The sequence below is a fragment of the Mirounga leonina genome, unplaced genomic scaffold (genome assembly GCF_011800145.1).
Source record: "Mirounga leonina isolate KUSES-001 unplaced genomic scaffold, KU_Mleo_1.0 Mir_94, whole genome shotgun sequence".
Classification (NCBI taxonomy): domain Eukaryota; kingdom Metazoa; phylum Chordata; class Mammalia; order Carnivora; family Phocidae; genus Mirounga; species Mirounga leonina.
In genome coordinates this window covers 4,729,304-4,751,577 of record NW_023270855.1, presented here as the reverse complement: position 1 = coordinate 4,751,577, position 22,274 = coordinate 4,729,304, and the positions used below count along the sequence as shown (strand labels likewise).

The window sequence follows — 22,274 nt, the reverse complement described above, 5'->3', positions numbered from 1 at the left end:
TGGTGGTGGTTACACAACTCTGCATTTACCAAAACTCACAGACTTTTACACCAAAAAGAGTAAAGTTTACTGCAAGTAAATTAAAAATAAATTTAAATTGAGATATAATCAACTGACTTTCTATAACCAGCAACAAATAGGAAAATTAAATTAAAAACATAATTTATAGGGGCTCCTGGGAGGCTCAGTCGGTTGAGTATCCAACTCTTGATTTCGACTCAGGTCATGATCTTGGGTCCTGGGATTGAGCACCACACCGGGCTCCACCCACCATAAATAAGGACATATGCTAACACTAGCACAGTTTGTCATTACCAAAACTGTAAACAACCCAAATATCCATTAACATTAGAATGCATAATCTGTAGTGTATTCAAATAATACATCATCATACAGCAATGAGAATGAAAAAACTACTGCTATACACAACAACTCATGATTATAATGTTGAGAAAAAGAGGCTAGATGCCAAAGAATACATACTGAATAGTTCCATTTCAATAAAGTTTTTTAAAAAACCCCACAAATGTATGAAGCTAGAACTCTTCCCTTTGAGGAGGAAGGCTTGGGAGGGCAAGGACAAGAGGGCACTTCTAAGGAGCTGGTAATGTTCTATTCCTTGGTTTGGTTATAAGGTGTGTTCACTTTGTGATATGCATTGACCATACACTTAGGATTTGTTCATTTTTCTGTATTTTTATATAGAAATATTATACTAATACTATATTAAAATACTTTAATGAGGCCCTCAAAATGCTTTTCCCCCAAGCCTTTTAATATTATATTAAAATTTATATAATTAATTAATATTATATAAAATTAAAATAGAAAAATATAAAAGATACATATTTTTATTTTATTTTTTTTAAGTTAAAAAACCCCATGAATCAGATGATACCACTTCCTGTCTTAAAGTTATGGGATGGCTTCCTACAACACTAACAAGGCCACCTGATCTGGCTCCTGCCTATCTCTGTCCTCAGTTCACAGCCATGTCACCTCTTCATCACCATGCTCTGCACTGGTCTTTCTTTCCCTCATACAGACCAGCATGGTGGTATGTTCTTGTCACAGGTCTCTGCTTGCTCTACCCTCTGCCTGCTGTTCCTTCCCTGTGTCCTTCTCTGTGGCTGCCTATTTCTTATCTTTCATCCTGGGTCCCCATTTAAATATCACCTCCTCAGAAGTGCCTTCCCTGACTGGCTATCTCATTTAGTACCTCCCAGCCCACTTCCCAGTCACTATCCACCCTTGGCAGTAGTCAACATTTTCTATACAGTGCCAGATAGTAAATATTCTAGTTTTTGCAGGCCAGATGGTCTCAGTCATAATTACTCAACATTTCTGTCTTAGCAGGAAAGCAGCTATGGACAATATGTAAATGAGTGGGTGTGGCTGTTCCAATAAAACCTTACTTACGGATCTGACATTTAAATTTTATGTCATTGCACATGTCATAAAATATTCTTCTTTTGATCCTTTCCCCCCCAAGTACTTCAAAAGGTAAAAACTCTTACTTAGCTCACTCATAAAAAGGCAGGCAGGGGGGCCAGATTTGGTGAATGGTCCTAATTTGCTAACTCCTGCTTTAAACCATGACTCTGATTTACTTTCTTCCTAGACCTTATCACTACTAAAATGACTTCATTCCTTCATGTGTTAATTGTCTACCTTCTCCCACCCCTAACATTTCAGCTCCAGGAGGGAGGGGCTTCATCTCTTTTGTTCTCCATTGTGAGCCTACTGCCCATCACCATGTCTGACACATGGAGGCCAGCAGAAATGAAGGCCCAAGCCCACCTGGGTGTGACCACGGCTTTAGCTTGGATCTTGATGCTCTTCTTCCGAGTGGGGCTTATAGAAACAGACCCAGGCTCTTCCCTCGAAGACTCTCCAATTGAGGATTCAGGTCGGGCTGACTGAGATCGTAATAAGAGGGCTTCTCCTGAGTATAAACTTGGCTTGGTGCTCCTCTCGAGATAGGGACTCAATTTTACCTTGGCTCGACTGATTTCTGCCTCTTCCTTAACCGGGTATTCTATGGTGAACAGGCCTGTTAACAGAAGACACAGCTGTCACTCTCCCTCGTGGCCCAGCCTTCCCTGCCCTGCTGTGGGGCTCTGCATATCAGCAGCCCTTCAGCTCATCTTCCACGCCACTCCTCCACTCTTGCACATTCTCCCGCCAGGCTGCCTCCCCTCTGCTGTCCGGCACAGAGCTCCAACCCTAGTACAGTTAGTGGATCGGTAAATGCTGGCTGAATGTAAGAACAAATCAATCTCATTTCTATTCATTTGTCAAGACCCAGCTGAGATCCCTCTTCTGCCAAGGAGCCCATGTTTCATTCAGGTCTGCGTCATCCATTGTACTCATAGAGGCAGGGTACACAATGCATCCACACTGTTCTCTTCCCTGAGAATGCTGTTCCCTATATCTCTGGAGTTAAGTAATTTCCATCACTTTCTTTGTTGTATTTATTTGTGTTCTTGTTTTAGTTTCCCTACTAGACTTGAAAACTTCTGAGGCCCAGGACCTTTATTCCTTCATTCACCTATCAAACATTTCTTGGATGCTGGGAATATACTGATGACCCAAACAGGGTTCTCTGCCTCTGAGAACTCCAAGCCAGGGTACGGGGGGATGGGCAAACAAAGAAATATTCACAATGCTAGGTTAAGATTTATAATTAGAGTACATTTTGTATGTGCTGTGGGAACTCAGAGGAGTATGAGACTCATTCTGCTGGGGAAATCAGGGAAGGCTTTCTGGAGGAGGGATACAGTTGAACTGAGTCTTTAGGGATGAGGAGAAACTCCTTGGAGCACAGCCCCCTGGGAACCAGCCAGGGGGTGGCACAGAATGGAAGTCACTGTTCCTTTGTCTCCAGGCCCATCAGCAGGAGAGCCTCGATGTGGGAGGGGTCCTGAGGTCACCAGGCTGGCCCCAGGGGGAGCCCTGTGGCCTAACAGGGAGAGCCTGGTGAGCTGGCTGCTTTTTTCTCTTCTATTGAGATTGTCCACAAGGAGAGGAACAGGATCTACAAATGGATGGACAATATGGGAGATAGAGCTGAAAGGTGAACCAGATGGAGGAGTAGGTCAGAGTTACAGAACAACAATGGGAGGCCCAGGAAAATAAAACAACCACAGGAGACACTGAGGACACACGGGAAGGCACTCAGAAACTGAAGGTGGTGAAGGCCTCCATTCCTCGTGACATGGCCCTGAGAAAGTACCTTTGCTTCAGAGGCCCAAGTCTTATCACCCATCTACCAATGCGGAAGTCACCCTGCCCGCTCATCTCCCTGGGTGGTAAAAAGCTGTCCTCAGAGATGCCTTGCAGGTGACCCAAGATTTAGGAAGTTATCAGATAGGCACCCCCTACCTTTCTGCCCCTTACCTGCTGCCAGCAAGACAGAATTCATAAATTGTGACACTGTCTTTTTAAACCGCTTCTTGATCTCTGCCAAAGCTCGGTTCATCTTAAATATTTTGTCATCCATGCGGGTCAGTAGCTGGGGAAAGGCCAAGGAGGAGAGAAGCCAGTTAGCCCAACCCACCAACAACTAGGCCTTGCTCTGGTTTGGAGGAGGTGTCGTCCCCTCTGCTGGTACACACCTCTCTCCCCCTCTGCTCAGTGAATTCCTGCACATCAGCCCAATTTCTGTGGAATTGAAGCCTCAGGTAGAGAGAATGGGATGGATAGTGGACAGATTTTCTGAAGAATGATGGTCACTCTATGTGTCCTTCTTTACCCTGCAGGCAGGACTTCCATAAAGGATGCACCCAATTAACAGCAAAGCCTCAACCATCCTTCTGGTTTTTGGCCTCAGCTGCTGCTTCTAGGCTAATTTTATTTATTTATTTGTAATTTATACCCAGCCTGCTTCCAAAAAGGATTTGAGGTGGCGCTCTGGGCTAATAAAGCATTTAAATTGAGGTGTTGCCTCACTTTCAAAGTGCAGCCTCGATAGAAATATTTAGTGAGGAGCCTGGCTGCAGGGCCATAAAAGCTGGGACTGCTGTTCTGCTCGTCGCTCTGATAGGTGGCTCCTTCCAAGGTGATGCGTGTCTGGGGAAGCCATTTAACAAGCTTCTCAGTGATGGGAACTTAGTGGGACGAGGCCACCCTACCTCCCACCCTCAGATTTTCTAGGCTGCCATGGATTTTGCTGATGAGCGATAACCAACCCCAAACACGCAGACATAGGAAGAAGTTGAACGGACTGTAAAAGTCCCAGGTGGGAGAGTGTGGAAGCTGGGCAGGCCCTTACATATCACTATACAGATGGGGACACTGAGGCCCAGAAATGGAAGGGAACAGCCCAAGGCTCTATGGCCTTTTCCTAGCCTAGGCCAGCCTGCACATCAGCAAGTCTTCTCAGGGGCCCCTTGCAGCTCTGACAGTCCAGGAATTGAACATGAGCCAATTTTCTGGGCCTCCAGATCTCATGTCAAAGTATTCCAAGATGCTTAACCCGGCAGCTGAAGTCAACATTTGGAAATCATGTTCCCTACGATAAATCCGATAGTTCCTCATTTGCTGTTGTTTATCTAGTCTGAAATCTGTTATCTCAAACAGAAGGGGTTATGACCTTGACGTTTCTACGGCAAGTCAGTCTTCTGGGTCAGCATCAATGAATACTGACTAGAACCCAGCACTGTTTCCAGAAGCTGTTTTAATGTACCAGTTTGCTTAGCCCTATGCTAAATGTCCCCGAGACAGTTACACTTTTTGAATTATGATGTCCTTTTAAATAACTTTCCTGCTTTCTACCACACTGTCAAACTGCCTCTGTGAGCTTCCCTGATGAAGATAATCACCTTCTAGACCCACACGGTCCACTAGGAATAAAACACAAGCTACAAATGTGGTGGTAAACGTTCCTGTAGCCACATGAAAAAGCTCTTAAAGGTGAAGTTAATTCTAGCAACATATTTATCTAACCCAATATATCAAAAAAATGATTATTTTAACATGGAATCAAACTATTCATGAGAAATTTTACATTTTCTTTTCATGTTAAGTTTTTGAAATGCAATGCGTATTTTCTCTTTTGGCCAATCTCCATTGAGACTTGTCACATTACAAGTGCTCAGTAGCCACTTGTGACTTGTGGCTACCATATTGGACAGCACAGCTCTGGACTTCTAGTTCTCACTTCTAAGATTGCATTCAGGTAAGATAAAATAAGACTTGAATTATTAAGGGGCTTTCCTAGGCCCAGAGGGCATGTTTGGTACATGGACAGAGAGTGACCTCTCTTGGCTGTTCATGGGGGTCTTTGATTGCTTACATCCTGGTTCTTAGCAGTGATCCAGATTCCAGTGACTACCAAACAAGAGGTTGTTAGGAAAACGAAGCATCACTACCATTTTATGGGAAAGAACAATTCTCTAATATCTATTGCCTTTGGTAAGAAAAGCTCGCTCACATTTTTAAAACACAGTCTAAAAAGGTTTTTAAGAAATAGAGACATAGGACCTCATGCATCGTGTGTACTTAGTCATATAACACAGAAAAGTGATTTTTAGAGTAGAGTAATAAAATGGAACCAAATGGGCAGGGTGGACTCATCAATAAGCATGATCATCATCTTAGCTCAAATGGATCAAAAGCCGGGGTTCTTCTGCTCTTTGAAGTAATCAGTGCAGCCTGAAGTCACAGGCATCTGAGTTTCCTGGGTGCTCCTATGGGGCCCCTTTAACGAACACTCTCTCCTGGTACCCCAGCAGCTTCCATGGTGCCCCTCTCCCTGGCACACTGTACCAATCCAGCTGGATTACAACTGGTGTTGATGCTTTTGCCCCCTTCCATTAGACGGAAGGTATTTTAGAGACTAGAGGGAGTGAGATTTCTTCCATTTCTACATCCCAGCAGCCAAGTTGGCACACTGCAACTGCTAATCAATGTTTATTGAATTATTTAATGAATTAATGAAATTGAAATGCTGCTCAAATGAAAAGGTGGTGGGAAAACAGGTGCAATGCTCTCCTCCCAGAGAAACACAGGTGTTCTCTGTGTCTTGTTCATATAGCATGGGTCCCTCACAAATGCCTGCCTCCATGTCCCCATGTAAAGTGAGAACATTGGGCTGGCTGCTCCTAATGGGCTCTGTCAGCTCTGTGAGTCTATGAGCCTGTGGCATGTTGGTGGCAAATGCCCCTGCAGCACAACAGCCTTGCTCAGCCCCAGACAGCAACATGCAGAGGGCGCAATGCCCTCTGGATGATCATATAAATGAACATCCAAACCAGGACACTTTTGAGAGTGAAATAAGATGCTATTAATAATTTCTCCAGGCTGGGGGTGCCTTGGTGGCTCAGTCCTTAAGCGTCTGGCTTCAGCTCAGGTCATGATCCCAGGGTCCTGGGATCAAGCCCCACATCAGGCTCCTGCTCAGCGGGAAGCCTGCTTCTCCTCTCACTCCCTCTACTTGTGTTCCCTCTCTCACTATGTCTCTCTCTGTCAAATAAATAAATAAAATCTTCAAAAAAAAAAAATAATTCCTCCAGGCTGGCAGGTATAAACCGGGACTGAGCCCGCAGAAACTGGAAGGTGTGGGTCCCTCTGCTCCCATTCCAAGGAGTCTTCCCCAGTGAACTAATCCCAGCAAAGCACCCTGGTTGCAATGCAAGTGGCTTGCTCCATCAATGAACCCTTGGTTACCCCAGTCTCACGGTATATGTCAAGTGTTCTCAACTAGACCAGTAACCCCTCAAGGATTGGGGATCCATCCTCTCCATCTCTCTCCATGATGATGACTCGGGATCAGGAACACAGTAGGATCCATAAAGACCCAGCAAATAGAAGACCTGGGCTTCCAGTCTCCACTGTTTTCTTACCCACCCAACAAACATTTAGTAAGTACTTAATTTGAAGCAGTCCTGTTCTGGAGCCCTGGAGAAAGACATTAGTAGGAATGACAGGAAATTCTCAGTCTGGTAGAGAAGATAGGTTTATAAATAAAGGAGTGCTAGAATAGAGATGAGTCATGGCTGGGAGGGCTGAGCAGAGGGAGAGGCGGACTCTCCTTGGGATGGAAAGGGGGTGGTGGAGAGGGTCATCAACACACATTGGTAGTTATTCTTTCCAGTATCATCTCTCCCTCTTCTGGTAACAGCACCATGGTGTTCCTGCCCCATCCTTCACCCAGGTGGTATACCTGGACTGATCATGCCCTTCGGCTCTCAGGATGGACGTGATACTCAAGCCTGCCCTGTGAGAGCAACCTGTGCTCCTGGCCACGGTGGCCACTTCAGGCAGAGGCAGCAACGTTGGTGTTGGCACTTCTACTTGAGCACTTAGGAAAGAGAAGCCCTTTTTCTCCTAGAAAGAACAAAGCTGGTAGAATAACGAGCCCAGAGATGCCCATGACCATCTTGTCACCATAAGGAGAGAAACTCCCTGAGAATGAAGCCAATAAAGAGGAAAGCAGAGCCAAGAGATGGGAAGATCTGATGGAATCATTTGAGGGTCTGGATCCAGCCATGCCTACAGCTGCCTACGGATAGACTTTTCAATTTACTGAGCCAATATAGTTTCTCTCCATGCTTTGCTAATCTGCTTTGGAGACTATCACAAATGAAAGACTCCTAACTGATAGAAGTTTCACAGAGAAGGTAGTGCTAACATCAGACAGTGAATGATGAATAGGAGTCCATTCATCAGTCAGAGAAAGAGGTAGGGCCCTGCATGGGGAAGGGGGTGGAGGGATAGAGGAGCACAGGCACTGAGATATGGACTGGCAACCCACATTGAGACATGCTGGGGTCAGGCCTGGGGACCTGGTCTGCTTTGGCTTACCCGTTTTTCATGCGCTACCCCATGGGGACAATTGCTGGCTGATACCGAGAGTGTTATTGTTTCATTTAGGGAGGTGAAGGTGACCATGATGGAGTCCTGGCTCAGCACCGTCAGCTTAATTTGCTCATTCACCTGCAGATGAAGAAACAGTTCTTAGGGAGTCTCTGCTTCTATTATCCACCCTTCCCTTCCCCCCCCCCCCCCACAAAGCACAAAACTCCTCTTGGCTTGGGGCCGAGAAAGCTGTAAGATCTTACCAGTTCTTTTGTTGGAATTTAGCTTTCCTAAAGAAGAAAGAATTCCAGTCTTTTTTTGGGGGACTGTCAGAAAACCTAACTGATGCTTTCCTATACCTGCCCCTTCCCTTTCCAGCCCAAGCTTAGAACTACCTGTGAAAGAGACATAGGAATCTGGAGGCAAATCAGCTTTGGTTCTAGTAGAGCTGGATAGAGATGCAGGTTGGGTCATAAGCCTACACTATCTATGAATCAGACATGTGCACCCAGGCACCAAGTCTGACTATGAGCCTTGCTCTAGAGCACACAGAGCTGCCTTGGGAAGCTGACAACAAGGCAGGAAGCACCAGAATGCACTCCTCTGTGGGTGGGTGGGCAGATGACAAAAGGAAACCCAGCAGGGGCTGAACCATACATGCTCAGTCCCCTCCCCTCAATCACCAAATATTCACTACTCTTCCCCTGAGGAGGAACCAAAGCGGCCTTTTTTTTTTTTTTTTAAGATTTTATTTATTTATTCATGAGAGACAGAGAGAGAGAGAAGCAGAGGGAGAAACAGGCTCCCAAGGAGCAGGGAGCCCGATGTGGGACTCGATCCCAGGACCCTGGGATCATGACCTGAGCCGAAGGCAGACGCTTAACCATCTGAGCCACCCAGGCGCCCCAAAGGGGCCTTTTAAAAAGATCACTTCCAAAAGGGTGGGATTTCCTATGTAGCAGTCCCAGATAGAAAGAGGGAGGATGAGCTGCCTTTACAGCAACTCACTCCTTACTGAGAATTTTGTGTTCTAGAAGTAAGTTCCAATTCAGGCTCTGTTAGCAAGCCAGCTTCTCTGAAGCTAAAATTCCTCAAGGGGAAATAGCTGAAAGGCTAGTATTACGTTCAAATGAGATGAAGATTATAGCAGTGGCTTCACAAGCCACAAAGATCCCTAACACACATGAGCAGATATTGTCAGGATATGGCAGCGCAATCCTGTGAGGTCCCTGGATGGTTCACGTCTGCAGAGAGTTACGTATGCACAGAGGCCCTACGCAAGGGCCTAGGAGTCTACAGCCCCACCTGCTGTGTGGTGATGCTTTCTTCCATCTTCAATGTCCCTGATCTATGTGTACCCCAGGACTCCCCTGAACTAAGGAATACTCTTCATTTCACTTCCATTTCCTTCTGCTATACCATTTATTGGCCCCAAAGTCTACATTCAGTTTCTTCACCACTGAGTCCCTTCCTCATACTCTACAGTCTGTGTGCTAGTGCTCTCTAGCACCCGGAAAACATTTGATCCATGGCTGCCTTCTTGTCAAGTCTTTTGACATCTTCAAACTTGTTGATCATTCCCACTTAAGAAAAAACCCTACCTTCTCCTGTTCTTCTAGAGAGTGTAGTATAGAGCTGTGGTTGAGAGCTCAAGTGCTACAGTTTGACAAGTTTCAAATCCCAGTGTAGCTACTTACCAGTGGAGCAATTTTAGGCAAGTTGGTTAGCTTCTCTGAGCCTGGGGACAGTAACAGAAATTTTTTCCTAGGGCACTGAGCAGATTTCATGGGAAAACATGCACAGGGCTTAGCACAGTACAACTGTTTTTTATTATCCCTGCTCCCTGGGTGGTTTCTCTTCCTCTCTCCAGTGCCCCAAATATGGGTGCTCTACAAGCTCATTCACTACTCATCTTCTTGGGAATTCATGAGCCAACCCATCACATATATCCATCATCCCTAATCTCTCACTCTAAGAGAGGATTATGTCATAAAAGCCACTGAGCCCAATTAGCACATCTAAAACTATATTGATCTCTGACGCTCTCAGAAACTTCTGTTTCCACCCAGATACATACTCCATTGTGGAGTCATCTATACTCCTCTCTCCTCTCATTTATCCCCTACAGCTGATGCTTGAATGCCACTGAATCCTTCTACTAAAATGGCTCCTTTAAAAAATGTTGCTTCTACCCTTCATCATGTCAGGTCTGGCTAGTAACTCCATAACTAATCTTTGAACTAGCCCATCCTCTGATCTTTCCCTTTCTAGTCAAATTTCTTTTTTTAAAAAATATTTTATTTATTTATTTGACAGAGAGAGACACAACGAGAGAGGGAACACAAGCAGGGGGAGTGGGAGAGGGAGAAGCAGACTCCCTGCAGAGCAGGGAGCCCAATGTGGGGCTCGATCCCAGGATCCTGGGATCATGACCTGAGCTGAAGGCAGACACTTAACGCCTTTCTGGTCAACTTTCTACACACTGCTGAACTGAGCATGCCAGCCGTCAACTTAGAAACTGACCAACTGGTTCTACTTCCAATACAACTGAGTCAGTTCCTACCAGGCTGACCCTCCCACAGAACTTGACACAAATACAATAAAACAATAACTGAAGTCTCTGAAGAATAAATAAAAGTGGGCAAATTTTGAAGAATCAAAACTTAAAAGAAAGGGCCAGCATGGGATGAATTTCTACCTTATAGCTTTACCCTGAAGGCAAGCCACCGTCATGGCCAAAACACCACCATCTTCCTGGCCTAGAGAACCAAAGGGCTAAACTTGTGGAAACTACAATCACAGAAAAGTCAGGATAAAATTCCAGAAGAGACAGTGCCAAAGAAATAGAGCTCCAGGGGCGCCTGGGTGGCTCAGTCATTAAGCGTCTGCCTTCGGCTCAGGTCATGATCCCAGAGTCCTGGGATCAAGCCCTGCGCTGGGCTCCCTGCTCGGCGGGAGGCCTGCTTCTCCCTCTCCCACTCCCCCTGCTTGTGTTCCCTCTCTCGCTGTGTCTCTCTCTGTCAAATAAATAAATAAAATCTTAAAAAAAAAAAAAAAGAAATAGAGCTCCAAATTCTATGAATAAACCATCCATATCCCTGGCTAATCCCTGAACCATGCATGAGCAGAGAAGACTCAAGACAGCTTACTGCTAGGGAAACAGAAAAACTGAACTGAGATGTGAGCTCCTGCCTACTACAGGTAAGACAAAGTTTGTGGTGTGAGTCCAACCTAGTTCACTGCCTGCTAAAACAAAAATGTTAACACTCTTCAGAGAAATATATCAAAATTCAGACTCCACAATCCACAGATCCTCACACAACATACACAATGTCAGTGATCTAAAATTACTCAACATGTAAAGAACTGGTGAAGTGTGAGCCATTCTTAAGGTAACAGATAGCCAATCCTGTGTGGTATGTCCCAGATGTTGAAATTATCAGACAAAAACTTTAGAGCAGCTAATTTAACTGTACTCAATGAAGCCAAGGAAAATATATTTGTAATAAATGAAAAAATAGACAATCTCGGCACAGAAATAGAAAATATTAAAAAAGAACTAAATGGAAATTCTAGACTTGAAAATATATATACAAAAATTTAAAAATTCACAGGATTAGCATGATAGCAGAATGAAGATATCAGAATAAAGTCAGTGAACTTGAGAGTTAGATCCATAGAAATTATCCAAGCTGAGAACAGAAGAAACTGAACAAGAAAGAACAGAGTTGGGGTGCCTGGCTGGCTTAGTCAGTTAAGTGTCCAACTCTTAACCAAATTTTGGCTCAGGTCATGATCTTGGGGTTGTGAGATCAAGCCCCACATGGGGCTCCATGATGAGTGTGGAGCCTGCTTAAGATTCTCTCTGGGGGCGCCTGGGTGGCTCAGTTGGTTAAGCACTGACTCTTGATTTCCACTCAGGTCATGATCTCAATGTCGTGAGATCGAGCCCTGTGGTGGGCTCCACGCTCAGTGGAGAGTCTGTTTGAGATTCTCTCTCTCCCTCCCCTTTTGCCCCCCCCCACACACTTTCTCTCTCTCTCAAATAAATAAATCTTTTTAAAAAGAAGAGGCAATGTCAACTTGAATGTCCACACAAAGTATCCTTAAAAAAAATTCTCTCTCTCTCCCTCTGTCCCTGCCCCTGGTTGTGCTCTCTCTCTCTTGAAAATTAAAAGAAAAAGAAAGAACAGAGTCTCAGAGACCTTTGGGACAATATTGAAAGCTCTAAAATACATGTAATTGGAGTCTCAGGGGAAAAGGGGAGAGATTGAGCACATTTTTCCCTAAAACAATGACAGAAGACTTTCCAAATTTGGTGAAGGACATGAATTTACAAATTCAAGAAGCTCAGGAAACCCCCAACAGAACAAAGACAACCATACCTAAACACATCATAGTCAAACTTAGAAAATCAGGTTAAAGAGAAAATCTTGAAAGCAGCTAGAAAAATGAACAATGATTTGAATAAATACAGAATTCTCATCATAAACTTTGGAGGACATACACAGTGGAACAGTATTTTTAAATTGCTGGAAGGAAAAAAAAAAAAACCAGTCAACCCAGAATTCCATACTCAGCAAAGATATCCTTTCATAAAGACATTTTTAACACGAAAGCAAACAGAATTTGTTGTCAGCAGATCTGCCCTTCACGATATTCTAAAGGAAATGATACTGGAGGGAAACTTAGATTTTCAGAGAGGAATGAAAAACACTGGAAATGTAAATATTTGGGTGACAACAAACTGGCCACTGCAGCCTACAAAACAACAAGCAAGTTCCTCAGCCTGACATCCAACACGTCTCACCTCTACCTCACAGCATATACACCTCCTGCCCCCCTTTCTTTCACAAGAAGCACCTGTGAACTTTTAAAGATGACACACTAAGTCTCAAATCCAAGCCTTTACAGATGCTATTCCTTCTACCCAGAATGCTCTCCCTTCCCTCTTCTATCTACATGAATCATATGCACCCACATTCCTGAGGCAACTCAAAGGTCATTTTGTACTCCAGGCCGCTCCTGACTACACCAGTCCCTGTTGTGCACTTCTTTATGCAGCTCCAGGGGATAGAACAATGAACTGAACTATGTTACCCAAACGCTTTAGTGATGTCAAAGCAACTTCCCTGCCATTATTTTATTTAATTCCCACAAAAGCAGTGTGAGGCAGGGCTGGTCTGGTGATCCACTCTGTATTGATTAGACAATCGAGACTCAGAGGAGCTGAGTGATTTTCACACAGCTTCAAAGCCAGAGTCTGGCTAGCTGGCACTATATAAGGCTTCTCAGGCTCTCATTCCATTCTGTCCACTTGGTCACACTGACACATAATATATGGTGCCTGTATGCAACCAATTTATAATCTTCATGGACTATAAACTTCATACAGCTACAAAAAGTTTAATATTAAGACAACAACTCAATACACTCCTAGACTGACAATCTCTGACCTGGCCAAACATCAGAATTGATTGTCAAAAATACAGAAATCTAGCACTTATAACAGACCACCTGAATCAGAATCTCTCTGAGGCTGTGTCTGGTGATCTGCATTTTTTAAGGTTCCACAGGATTCTTATATGCAACCAGAGCATGACTAATTATCATATGAGTAACCCAGACTGTGGGTACTGTGAGAAGAGAGAACTGGATGTAGACTACAGTGCCAGGATGGAGAAGAAGCATGAGCTGGGCTGTGAAGGAGGGGAAATTTGGATTGGCAGAGAGAGGAGGGAGCACATTTCAGGCCAAGGGGATAGGAAGGGTGAGTGAGATATGTTCAAGGGATTGAATGTTTCTGAGCAGAGGTGTGATCTATAGGAATTCAGATATAAGGATGAAAATCCAGTGGCCAATGCAGAGGATGAATAGGACAGGTATGAGACAGACAATTAGGGGTAGGGTACCTGAGCCCTGCCACACACTCTAGGAGTACTTCCGTCCATAACCCTTACCCTGGGGCTCTTAATACCACCTTGAGTGGATTTTGTGTTCTGTGATCTTTCTCTGAATCCCTATGAATTTGTCCCTCTCTAATTGCCCTTAATCTTCTCTATCTTGTGTTACTCTCCTGGACTTTGGGTTTCCTTGAAGGGCATTGCTTATCTTTCTACCCCCTAGATCAGTGATTCTCAATCAAGGGCAACTATTTCCACCCCCCACCCCCCAGCGACATCTGACAATGTCTGGGGATATTTTCAGTTGTCACAACTTGGGGAGAGGATACTTCTGGTATCTGGTGGGATGCTGCTAAATATCCTACAATGCACAGTTATAACAAAGAATTATCCATCCCAAAGTGTCTTTTCTGCCAAGGATGAGAAACTTTGCCTTAAATAAAGTAACAAGCACATTTAGTTACTTTATTAATAACTTTATCATTATTAATATTAGTAATTCCACACTAATTTATTATTTAATAAATCTTTGATGAGTGGCTGTCTAAACAATCAAATGAATAATAAAAAAGAGTTTGTCTGTCAGCCACCTTTGACTTACAGGTTTTTTATTTCATGACATAGTAAAGTTATACAAACAGAAACTGGGCAGACCAACATAGAATTACAATTCTTATTGCCATGTATAGGCATTAAAAATAAAGCTATCAACTACTATAATGGTTCCTTCTAAAGTGAAGGGCATTTAAACCATCAAAATGTAGTAATATTAACAATAAAAATAAAAAATAGGACAGATATTACTAGGAAAGGTCAGTACAGCAGCCAACAGTTGTTGTAGGCTGGAGAAAAGTTAACCTCAGCCAGCTCCCGACCCCTGCTCACCAACTGGGGAATGGCTGAATGAGACTATAAAGCTCCTGAGGGCGAGGCACTTGTCTTACAGGTATCCCTCTGACTCTTAATGCTGGACAGCCCAAGGAAGGTTGCTGAAGCCGCCCCACCTGTGCTGTCCATGCCCACCTTATATTCCAGGGAAAGCAAAGTCTCTGTCTTGGAAGTCCAGCTCCATTTGTGGACTACGTAGCCCTTGTAGTCATTGGCGGTCCCACCTTCCTCATCCAAGACTAGGACGTATGGGCAACTAGGAGAAATACAGAGGTGAGAAGTTGATGCCAAGCAACTGAAGGAAGCCCTCATCACTACAGGGTATAGGCAGGCAGGGCTCTGAGACACTGTCCTAGACTAGAAGAACCATGAAGGCCAGTGGGCAGCCTCACTTCTTCTGCCTAATCTGGTCTGATGCCTCTTCATCTGTTGATGCTACAGGAATGTCAGTCAGAAGGGGCAGGTTTGAGAGAGATAATAGAGGCTCAGGCCAAACCCAGGAGGGAAGAAATGAAACGTGAGCCCAAAAGTCTGGGCATACAAGATCTCAGGCACCAAAATGGCAACAGGAACATCTATAACACAAGAGTAAGTCATTCCTTCTGAAAACAGTTCCTTATGAAATTGAATTTTGGCTGACAAGAATATGTGCCTCTCTTAAAAACCCCCATGGAAGTGGTACCCATGGCCTCTCCTTCACTTACTTGTGGTATAAAACATTCTTCTCCACGAAGTAATTCTTCCATGAATCAAGCCAATAATCCAGATCTTAGTGCTCTGGGGGTACAAGTGGAGCAGGACTTGGGGAATTGCCCTTCTCTTTTGCTATGACATGGATCTATCAAGCAAGGTCAAGCCTCAAAATACCTATGTCCCTGCAGGCCCCACTTTAGTCCTGCCTCACTGCCTTCCCAGACCTCTGGACACTGATGGCTCCTCCTTTTCCCATGGACTACCACCTCATTGTCTCCCTTTGTCACCACCAGAAACACTTCCATGGGGCCAGGATTTCCCCAAACCACTCACCAGGCCTTCATGTTGTAGTAAACACAGCCCTGTCCATCAGCATTGAACAGAGCCAGAAAGAAGCTGGGTGTGTCATTAAAGAGGCAGGTAATGGCTCTCCCTCTGCAGCACGTGGGGATCTGACACATGGCGATGTTCCCAGAGGGATAGCTGGCAGAAATGGTCAAGGAAAACTAACAGAAAACTCTCCAGGTTCTGCTTTCAGGTGCTCCATGGAAAGTATCATGTCAAAATAATAGCTATTTGGTGCATCATTTCCAGTCTTCAAAGACCCTCCCTGCACTTTGCATAACTAACAATAATTATGGAACACAACCATGCCCTGTGTGCCTTCCTGTATCTTCTTCCTATTTCTCACAACCACCCTGTGGTAGGTAGCATTATCTCCATCTCACAGATGAGTAGGTGTTCCTGGGATATGGGACTTTTAGTGCTAAAGCCAGGAAAATCTCAGGCAAACCGGGACAAGATGGCCATCCTACAGATGAGGAATCCAAGGTGCAAAGAAATGATCATCCTACATGACAACACAAGGAAGTGGCAGAACCAGGATCTGAACTGTGAAGTATATTTCTAATGCTGTCAGGCTGCCTCCCTTTATGATCAGTCTAGGAGAGCAGGCAACGTCTCCCTGCTCATTTCCTACTAGGTGATCCCAAGAAGCACTGGTCCCAGCTTAAAGGAACATGGTGTGGGCAGCTACTGCAGGAATTTCAGTAGTACCCCAGACAGAAGAGTTTCAGTGGTTGGCACTGGGGCTCAACTGCTTTCAAATGCTTTCCTACCAATGGGGGAAAAAGAAATAAACAGATAGGAATCATAAATAGTAACAAATAGAAATTCTAGAGCTGAATAGTACAATAATTGGAATGAAAAAATCATTAGATGGGTTTAGCAGCAGATTGGAGCAGAAGAGTCAGTGATCTCAAAGATGGATCAATTAGAGTTATCTAGCCTGAGGAGCACAAAGAAAAAAGAATGAAGAAAAATTAATGGAGCCTAAGAGACCTATGGCAGGCCATCAAGCATACAGACATATCCATAACAGGAGTCTCAGAAGGACAGGAGAGAGAGAAGAGGGGAAGAAAGAATATTTGAAGAAATAATGACTAAAAGTGCTGCAAATTTGATGAGAGACATGACTGTACACACTCAAGAAGCTTAATAAACTCCAAGGTGAATAAATGCAAAGAGAGCCACACTGAGACATATTATTATCAAACTGCCAAAAGACAAAGACAAAGAGAGAATCTTGAAAGCAGCAAGAGAAAAGAGACTCATTGTGTACACGGGATCCTTAATAAGGATAAGGACAATTTCTTATCACAAACCATGGAGGCCAGAAGGCACTGGGATGAAATATTTAAATAGCCAAAAAAAAAAAAAAGCTATCAACTAAGAATTCTATATTGAGCAAAACTATCCTACAAAAATAGAGACGAAATTAAGACTTTCTAGATAAATAAAAGTTGAGGGGGTTCACCACTAGTCGACCTGCCCTACAAGAAATGCTAGGAGTACTTCAGGCTGATGTGAAAGGATACTAGATAGTAACTCAAAGCAATACAAGGAAAAAAAAATACCAGTAAAGGTAACTATATAAGTAAATATAAAACCAGTATTATTGTATTTTTGGTTTATAATTTCTTTTTTCCCCACCTAAGTTGAAAGACAAAGGCACAAAACACTAATTGCAAATCTATGTTAATGGCACACAATGCATATATAAAGATGTAATTTCTGATAACAATGTAGAGGAGGAAGGGTGAGCTGTTTAGCAGCAGAGTTTTGTGTACTATTAAGCCTAAGCTGGTATTAGTTGAAACTTGTTTGTTGTCAATTGTAATACTCAAATGTATTAGTTTCTTGGGATTTCCATGATATCCAGACCACAGACTTGATAACCTGAGTAACAGAAATTTATTCTCTCACAGTTCTGGAGGTTAGAAATCCAAAATCAAGGTGTTGACAGGGCCCAGCTTGTGGGGGTTCTAGAGAAGAATCCTTCCTTGCCTCTCCCTAGTTTCTGGTGGCTGCTAGGAATCTTTGGCATTACTTGGTTTATGGATGCACCATTCTAATCTCTGCCTCAGTCATCACATGGCCGTCTTCCCTCTTTGTGTGTTTCTGGCTTCTCGTCATTGGATTGGGCTCCACCCTAAGCCAATATGACTTAATCTTAATTATATTTGCCAAGACCCTACTTCCAAATATGAACACATTTTGAGGTTCTAGGTGAATATAAATTTTGAGGAGACACTGTTCAACCCATTATACCAGGGTAACCACTAAAAAATAACTAAAAAATATGGAATAAAGAAAATGAGAAGGAATAAAAATGGCATACTATAAAAAAAAATCAGTTCAACACAAAAGAAGGTAATAATATAGGAACTCAAGAACAAAAAAAGATATGACATATAGAAAATGAATAGTAAAGTGACAGAATCAAGCCCTTCCATATCAGCAGTTACATTAAATAAAAATGGATTAAATTCTCCAACAAAAAGGCAGAGATTGACAGAATGGATTTTTTTTTTTTTTTTAAAGATCCAGCTATATGCTGTCTACAAAGAAGCTTACTTTAGATCCAAAGACACAACTAGGTTGAAAGTCAGATGATGGAAAAAAGATATTGCATGTAACTATTCCATGCAAATTCCATGCAAAAAGACAGCAAAGGTGGTTATACTGATATCAGAGACAACAGACTTTAAAAATTTTTACAAGAGACAAAGAAGAACATTATATATTGAGAAAATGGTCAATACCTCAAGAAGATACACCAATTATAGACATATACACACCTAACAACAGAGCCCCAAAACATATGAAGCAAAAATTTATAGGATTAAAAAAAGAAATAGTTCTACAATAGAAGTTGGGACACTTCACTACCTTACTTTTAATCATGGATAGAACAACTACACAGAAGATCAATAAAGAAAATAGAGAATTTGAACAACACTATAAACCAACTAGACCTAACAGAACACTCCACCCAACAGTAGCAGAGTACACATTCTTTTTGAGTCCACAGGACCATTCTCTGGTAGAGACAATATGTTAGGCCACAAAACAAGTCTCAATAAATTTTAAAAGATTGGAATCTTAGAAAGTACCTTCTCTGACAACAGAATGAAACAAGAAATCAATGGCAGAAGGAAATTTGGAAAATTCTCAGATAGGTGCAAATTAAACAATACACCTTTAAACAACCAATGGATAGAGAAGCAATCAAAAGGGAAATTAGAAAATAGTTGAAGGTGTAAAAACAAAAATACAATATATCGAAACTTATGGGATAAGGCACGGGAATGAGGTCAGAGTGCAGAGTCCAAGGGAGAAGCCACAGAGGCCAGGATGGCTGCTGACATCTGGCCTGGATCACTGAGGAGCCCTGGAGATCTGGCCCAGTCTGATGCTTGCACCTACATTCAGGGCAGACCTGGCAGGTTTTCTATCAGGTGTTCTACTGTAATAATGCTGGAGTTAGGAAGTCTCCATTTCTTTGCTCCAAACCAGAAGACTTTGTTCCCTGCATACAGAGTAGGAGTAATGTTGGTTAGAAACTGGCTGGTGTTTAAAACTGAAGATTGTCATGACTGTTTAACATAAGCTCTATTCTGAAGTAAAACTAATTGTCTTGGGAATACCAAGTCAGTTTCATTCTGAGTGCTCAAAAATCATCCCCACAGGAACACAAATACTGGTAACCCAAATTTGCTTTTGGAACCATGAAAACTTTGCTCATTTTTGACTTTGACAATACAGTCATAGATGACAATAGTGACACCTGGATTGTACAGTGCACTCCAGAGAAAAAGCTTCTACAAAATTCTTATGAAAAAGGATTTGGGGCAGAATTTATGGGCAGAATCTTTAAGTTTTTGGAAGGTGCAGGTGTAAGAGAAGATGAAGTGAAAAGAGCAGTGACATCAATACCTTTATCTCTAAGGATGGTGGAACAAGGATAGAACAAGAAAGAACAAGGATAAATTTGACTGCATCAATATTTCAGATTCAAATTCAGTCTCCATAGATTGGGTTTTAGGAGCTACTAGTTTTCATGATGTGTTTGATAAAGTGTTTACAAATCCAGCAGCTTTTGATAGCAATGATCATCTCACTGTGAAAAATTATCATGCTCACTCTTGCAATAGGTACCCAGAGAATCTTTGCAAAAATGTAGTTTTGGTAGAATTTGTAGATTCAGTTACAACAGTTACAACTTATAGATTATACACAAATTGTTTATATAAGTGATCGTGGAAATGATGTCTGTCCAGTAACTTTTTAAAAGAAGAATGATGTTGCCATGCCATAGAAAGGATATACTTTATTATTTTTTTTTAAATTTTTTTTTTAAGATTTTACTTATTTATTTGAGAGAGAGAGAATGAGAGACAGAGAGCATGAGAGGGAGGAGGGTCAGAGGGAGAAGCAGACTCCCTGCCGAGCAGGGAGCCCGATGTGGGACTCGATCCCGGGACTCCAGGATCATGACCTGAGCTGAAGGCAGTCGCTTAACCAACTGAGCCACCCAGGCACCCCGAAAGGATATACTTTATAGAAAACTCTTTTCATAAAATGTCTCAAAATCTTGAACCTATGAAATAACCTTCTATTGTAGTTTGGTCTTCAGATGTTGAAATAATTTCTCATTTACAATTTCTAATAAAGGAGTAATATGCCAACAACAACAACAAAGTCATGGAACAATGTGAAAGCAGCTCAGGAAGAAATTTATAGCTATAAATAAAACATTAAAAGAGAAGAAAGATCTCAAATCAATAACCATAATTTCCACCTTAAGGAACTAGAAAAAGAAGAGCAAACTAAAGTTAAAGCTAGCAGAAGAGAGGGAATAATAAAGATTATAAGAAAGAGAAATAGAATAGAGAACAGAAAAACACTAGAAAGAACCAACAAAACCAAAAGTAGTTTCTTTGAAAAGAGCAACAAAAAATTGAGAAATCTTTAGCTAGACTGACTCAGAAAAAAAGGAAAATTCAAATTCCTAAAATCAGAAAGTGGAGACTTTACTACTGACTTCACAGAAATTAAAAATATATATATATCATAAGAGATGTATATCAACAATTGTATATCTACAAGTGAGATAGTCTAGTTGAAAAAAAAATTCCTAGAAACATGCAAAGGGAAGTTGCAGGATACAAGATCAACACACAGAAATCAGTTGCCCCTCATGAACATGGGATGTCTTTCCATTTATCTCAGTCTTCTTTAATTTATCTCAACAGTATTTTGTAGTTTTCGGTGTACAAGTCTGACACCTCCTTGGTTAAATTTATTCCAAAGTATTTTATTCTTTTTTTTCTTTTTTAAAGATTTTATATATTTGACAGAGAGAGACACAGCGAGAGAGGGAACACAAGCAGGGGGAGTGGGAGAGGGAGAAGCAGGCTCCCTGCAGAGCAGGGAGCCCGATGCGGGGCTCGATCCCAGGACCCTGGGATCATGACCTGAGCCGAAGGCAGACGCTTAACGACTGAGCCACCCAGGCGCCCTGTATTTTATTCTTTTTGATGCTATTGTAAATGACATCATTTCCTTTTGTTCATTGCTTTTTTATGTTACTGCTGTTCATACAACATTTCAGATCATTTATTGCTAGTATTCATGGATTGGAAGACTTAATCTTGTTCATGGCAAAATGCCCCACAGTGACCTACAGGTTCAATGCAATTCATATCAAAATTTCATCATTCTTTTTTGCAAAAACAGAAAATTTGATTTTAAAAATAATACAGACTTGCACAGGACCCCAAATAACCAAAATAATCTTGAAAAAAGAACAAAGTTGAAAGAGTCAAACTTCCTAATTTCAGCATTTCACTACAAAGCTACAATAATCAAAACACTATGGCACTGACATACAGATGAATGGAATAGAATTGAGGGTCTAAAAATAAAGTCACATACCAATGATTAACTGATCTTCAACAACGGTGCCAAGACCATTCAAAGGTGAAAGAATAGCCTCAAGAAATAGAGGTGGGACAACTGGATATCACATGAGAAAGGATGGAGTTGGATCCTGATCTCACACCATACGCAAAAATCAACTGAAAATGGATCAAAGACCTAAATGTAAGATCTATAACTATAAAACTCTTAGAAGACAATATAGGCATAAGAATGGTTTCTTAGATATGAAACCCAAAGCACAAGGAACAAAAAAAAAAAGAAAAACTGGACTCCATAAAAATTGAAAACTTCCTACATCAAAGGATACTATCAAGAGATTTAAACAACACCCCACAGGATAGAAAAAAAAATTGCAAATAATTTATCCGATAAAGATCTAGTATCTATAATATATAAACAATTCTTGCAACTCATTAAGTAATGGACAATCAAATAAATGGGCAAAGGACTTGAATACACATTTCTACAAAGAAGATATACCAGGAAAGCACATGAAAATGCTTGAAATCATTAGTTATTAGGAAAACCATTCAAAACCACAATGAGATATTACTTTACATCCACTAGAATGGCTGGAATTTAAAAATTGGAAAATATCAAGTGTAGTCAAGAATGTGGAGAATCTGGAACTCTCACACATTGTGGGTGGGAATATAAAATGGTAGAGCCACTGGGGAAAACGTTTTGGAGGACCCTTAATAAGTT

General features: G+C 42.1%; 1 protein-coding gene and 1 pseudogene across 1 annotated transcript in view; one reads left to right on the top strand and one right to left on the bottom strand.

Moving 5' to 3' along the window:
• Positions 1 to 22,274, bottom strand: part of CUNH3orf20 (chromosome unknown C3orf20 homolog) — an 82,547-nt gene that overhangs the window by 37,327 nt on the left and 22,946 nt on the right. The window contains exons 7-11 of the mRNA XM_034997159.1: positions 15,618 to 15,767; positions 14,727 to 14,847; positions 7,807 to 7,938; positions 3,400 to 3,514; positions 1,801 to 2,053 (exon numbers count right to left, since the gene is read on the bottom strand). Of these exons, the coding sequence (XP_034853050.1) occupies positions 1,801 to 2,053; positions 3,400 to 3,514; positions 7,807 to 7,938; positions 14,727 to 14,847; positions 15,618 to 15,767 (771 nt within the window). The remainder of the gene's footprint in view (positions 1 to 1,800; positions 2,054 to 3,399; positions 3,515 to 7,806; positions 7,939 to 14,726; positions 14,848 to 15,617; positions 15,768 to 22,274) is intronic.
• On the top strand, positions 19,355 to 20,306 carry LOC118005298 (annotated as a pseudogene).